The sequence below is a fragment of the Mandrillus leucophaeus genome, unplaced genomic scaffold, assembly GCF_000951045.1.
Source record: "Mandrillus leucophaeus isolate KB7577 unplaced genomic scaffold, Mleu.le_1.0 Scaffold689, whole genome shotgun sequence".
Taxonomy (NCBI): Eukaryota; Metazoa; Chordata; class Mammalia; order Primates; family Cercopithecidae; genus Mandrillus; species Mandrillus leucophaeus.
The window spans coordinates 917,344-919,597 of NW_012107463.1; the positions used below are offsets into that span (position 1 = coordinate 917,344).

The window sequence follows — 2,254 nt, forward strand, 5'->3', positions numbered from 1 at the left end:
CATGAGGCACCATGCACAGCCTTCATTCTTTCAATCAATTTATCCATCAAACAGAAGCTGGACACCTGTTATGTAGTACACATATTCTACTATCTTTCAGGACCCTTTCATCCTTAAAAACTTCATATTTACCTGCCTAGCTTGAACAAGCTGAGAGATTTAAAATTGGAGTATTAGAACTTATTCTCAATTGAAGCTTTTCCTTCCTCCTTTAAGCATTTCTGAAGGTGGAAAATAGCAAAATAGAATTTTGTTGTTGTTGCTGTTGTTGTTGTTTTTGTTTTTCTTTTTTTTTTAGACCGAGTCTCCGTTGCCCAGGCTGGAGTGCAGTGGCACAATCTTGGCTGATCTTGGCTCACTGCAACCTCCGCCATCTGGGTTCAAGTGATTCTCTTGCCTCAGCCTCCTGAGTAGCTGGGATTACAGGCATACGCCACCATACCTGGCTAATTTTTGTATTTTTAGAAAAGACAGGACTTCACCACGTTGTCCAGGTTGGTTTTGAACTGCTGACCTCAGGTGATCTGCCTGCCTCGGCTTCCCAAAGTGCTGGGATTACAGGTGTGAGCCATTGTGTCCGGCCGCAAAATATAACTTTTAACTACTCTTTTGAAAGTTTATAACAGTCTTAAACGTGAATATTAATCATTGAAAGTGCCTGATTTACATCCATTCTATAAATCTAAATAGAAAATAAAGTAAGTCATATGCTTTCATTTGAATTCTGAATTTCTTTTGGCTTAAAGTGTTTTTTTTTTTTTTGAAAATCAAAGTAAGAATGAGTTTGTTTTAAACATTTGTTGTCATCTTTATTTTCAGTCCTCTTGTTCCATGGTACTTTTAAGAACTAAAATTTATTTAAATGACATTTATATGACTAGAATGGCCCTACATGTGTTGTATATACCATTTCCACTTATTGCAAGGCACCATGGATTCTGTGATGCCCCATCATTTTATGTCTCAATAAGAGAATTATTTAAATGTTGCCAATTTTAGTTGTAATAAATCAAGAATTGTAAATGGGATTCCAAAGTCAGAGATGTTAAAATATGAGCAAGTGAGCAATTTAGAATAATCGAAATACAATGTTACCTCTAATCGTTAAACATACCTCAAAGAAGATATAATTGTATCATTTTACTTAACTAAAATCTTGTCTTTGTTAAGCAGTAGTATTAGTAATAATTGTAATATCTAACAAATACGGAACTGTTATTTGTGCTAAGAACTGTCTAAATACTTTGTACAGAGTCTCATGCAAGCATCACAATAGTGTCCTGTGAAACAGCCAGTATTTTTAACCCCATTTTATTAATGGGGAAATTGAGGCAAAAAAGGCTAAGCAGTAAGTGGGAAGTGACAGAGTTTGAAGTAGGATTCCAGTCCAAGTTGAACTGAATCCAAAGGCCAAGGTCTTTCTATTGAAATAGGCTGCTCTTTCATTAATGTAGTGAGTAATGAGAGCAAATGAATAGTGTGATTTCTTCACAAAAAATTAAATGTTTGGAAGGCAGAGAAATCACATGCTGCTCAATGTTTATAATTACATAGATGATTTTATGTTTTCAGATGATTTTATGATTTTATGTTTTCTGATAGTTTCCTAAAAATGTCGTCTCCCTCTCATAGGACTGCTCTGCATTTGGCCTGTGCCAACGGCCATCCAGAAGTGGTAGCTCTTCTGGTGGACAGAGGATGTCAACTTAATGTCTTTGACAACAAAAACAGGACAGCTCTGACAAAGGTACAGAGTAGTCAACGATTTCAGCATGAGATGGGATTTGATACAAATACATAGAATAAAATAAAATAAAATTCATCTCGTTTAAACAGAACTCATTGGTGAAACTTGTGGAATGCTTATTTTGAACTCCTAGAATTTACAATCTATTGCTTGGTCTAATACTGACAGGCAGTACAATGCCAGGAAGAGGAATGTGCGACTATTTTGCTAGAAGTTGGTGCCGACCCAGACCTTGCAGATGTCTATGGCAATACTACCTTACACTATGCTGTCTACAATGAGGATATACCAATGACAAAAAAACTGCTTTTACACCATGCTGATATTGAATCAGCAAACAAGGTATAGATCAACCAACTTTGACTTCAAAATATTTGAAATGCATTTGTTTTAACATTGACTTACATACAGGTCAGTTTTCCATATTTGGAAGCTCAAGCAAAACCTGCATAAAAATATTTGGAAATAACTTAATTATAAAATGTTACTTTAAATATTGATACTTTT

At 35.1% G+C, this 2,254-nt stretch overlaps 1 protein-coding gene across 1 annotated transcript in view; it reads left to right on the forward strand.

Annotated features, from left to right (window-relative positions):
* LOC105555501 (putative ankyrin repeat domain-containing protein 26-like protein) overlaps positions 1–2,254 on the forward strand; it is a 55,015-nt gene that overhangs the window by 9,150 nt on the left and 43,611 nt on the right. The window contains exons 2-3 of the mRNA XM_012002469.1: positions 1,633–1,747; positions 1,916–2,089. Coding sequence (XP_011857859.1) covers positions 1,633–1,747; positions 1,916–2,089 — 289 coding nt within the window. The remainder of the gene's footprint in view (positions 1–1,632; positions 1,748–1,915; positions 2,090–2,254) is intronic.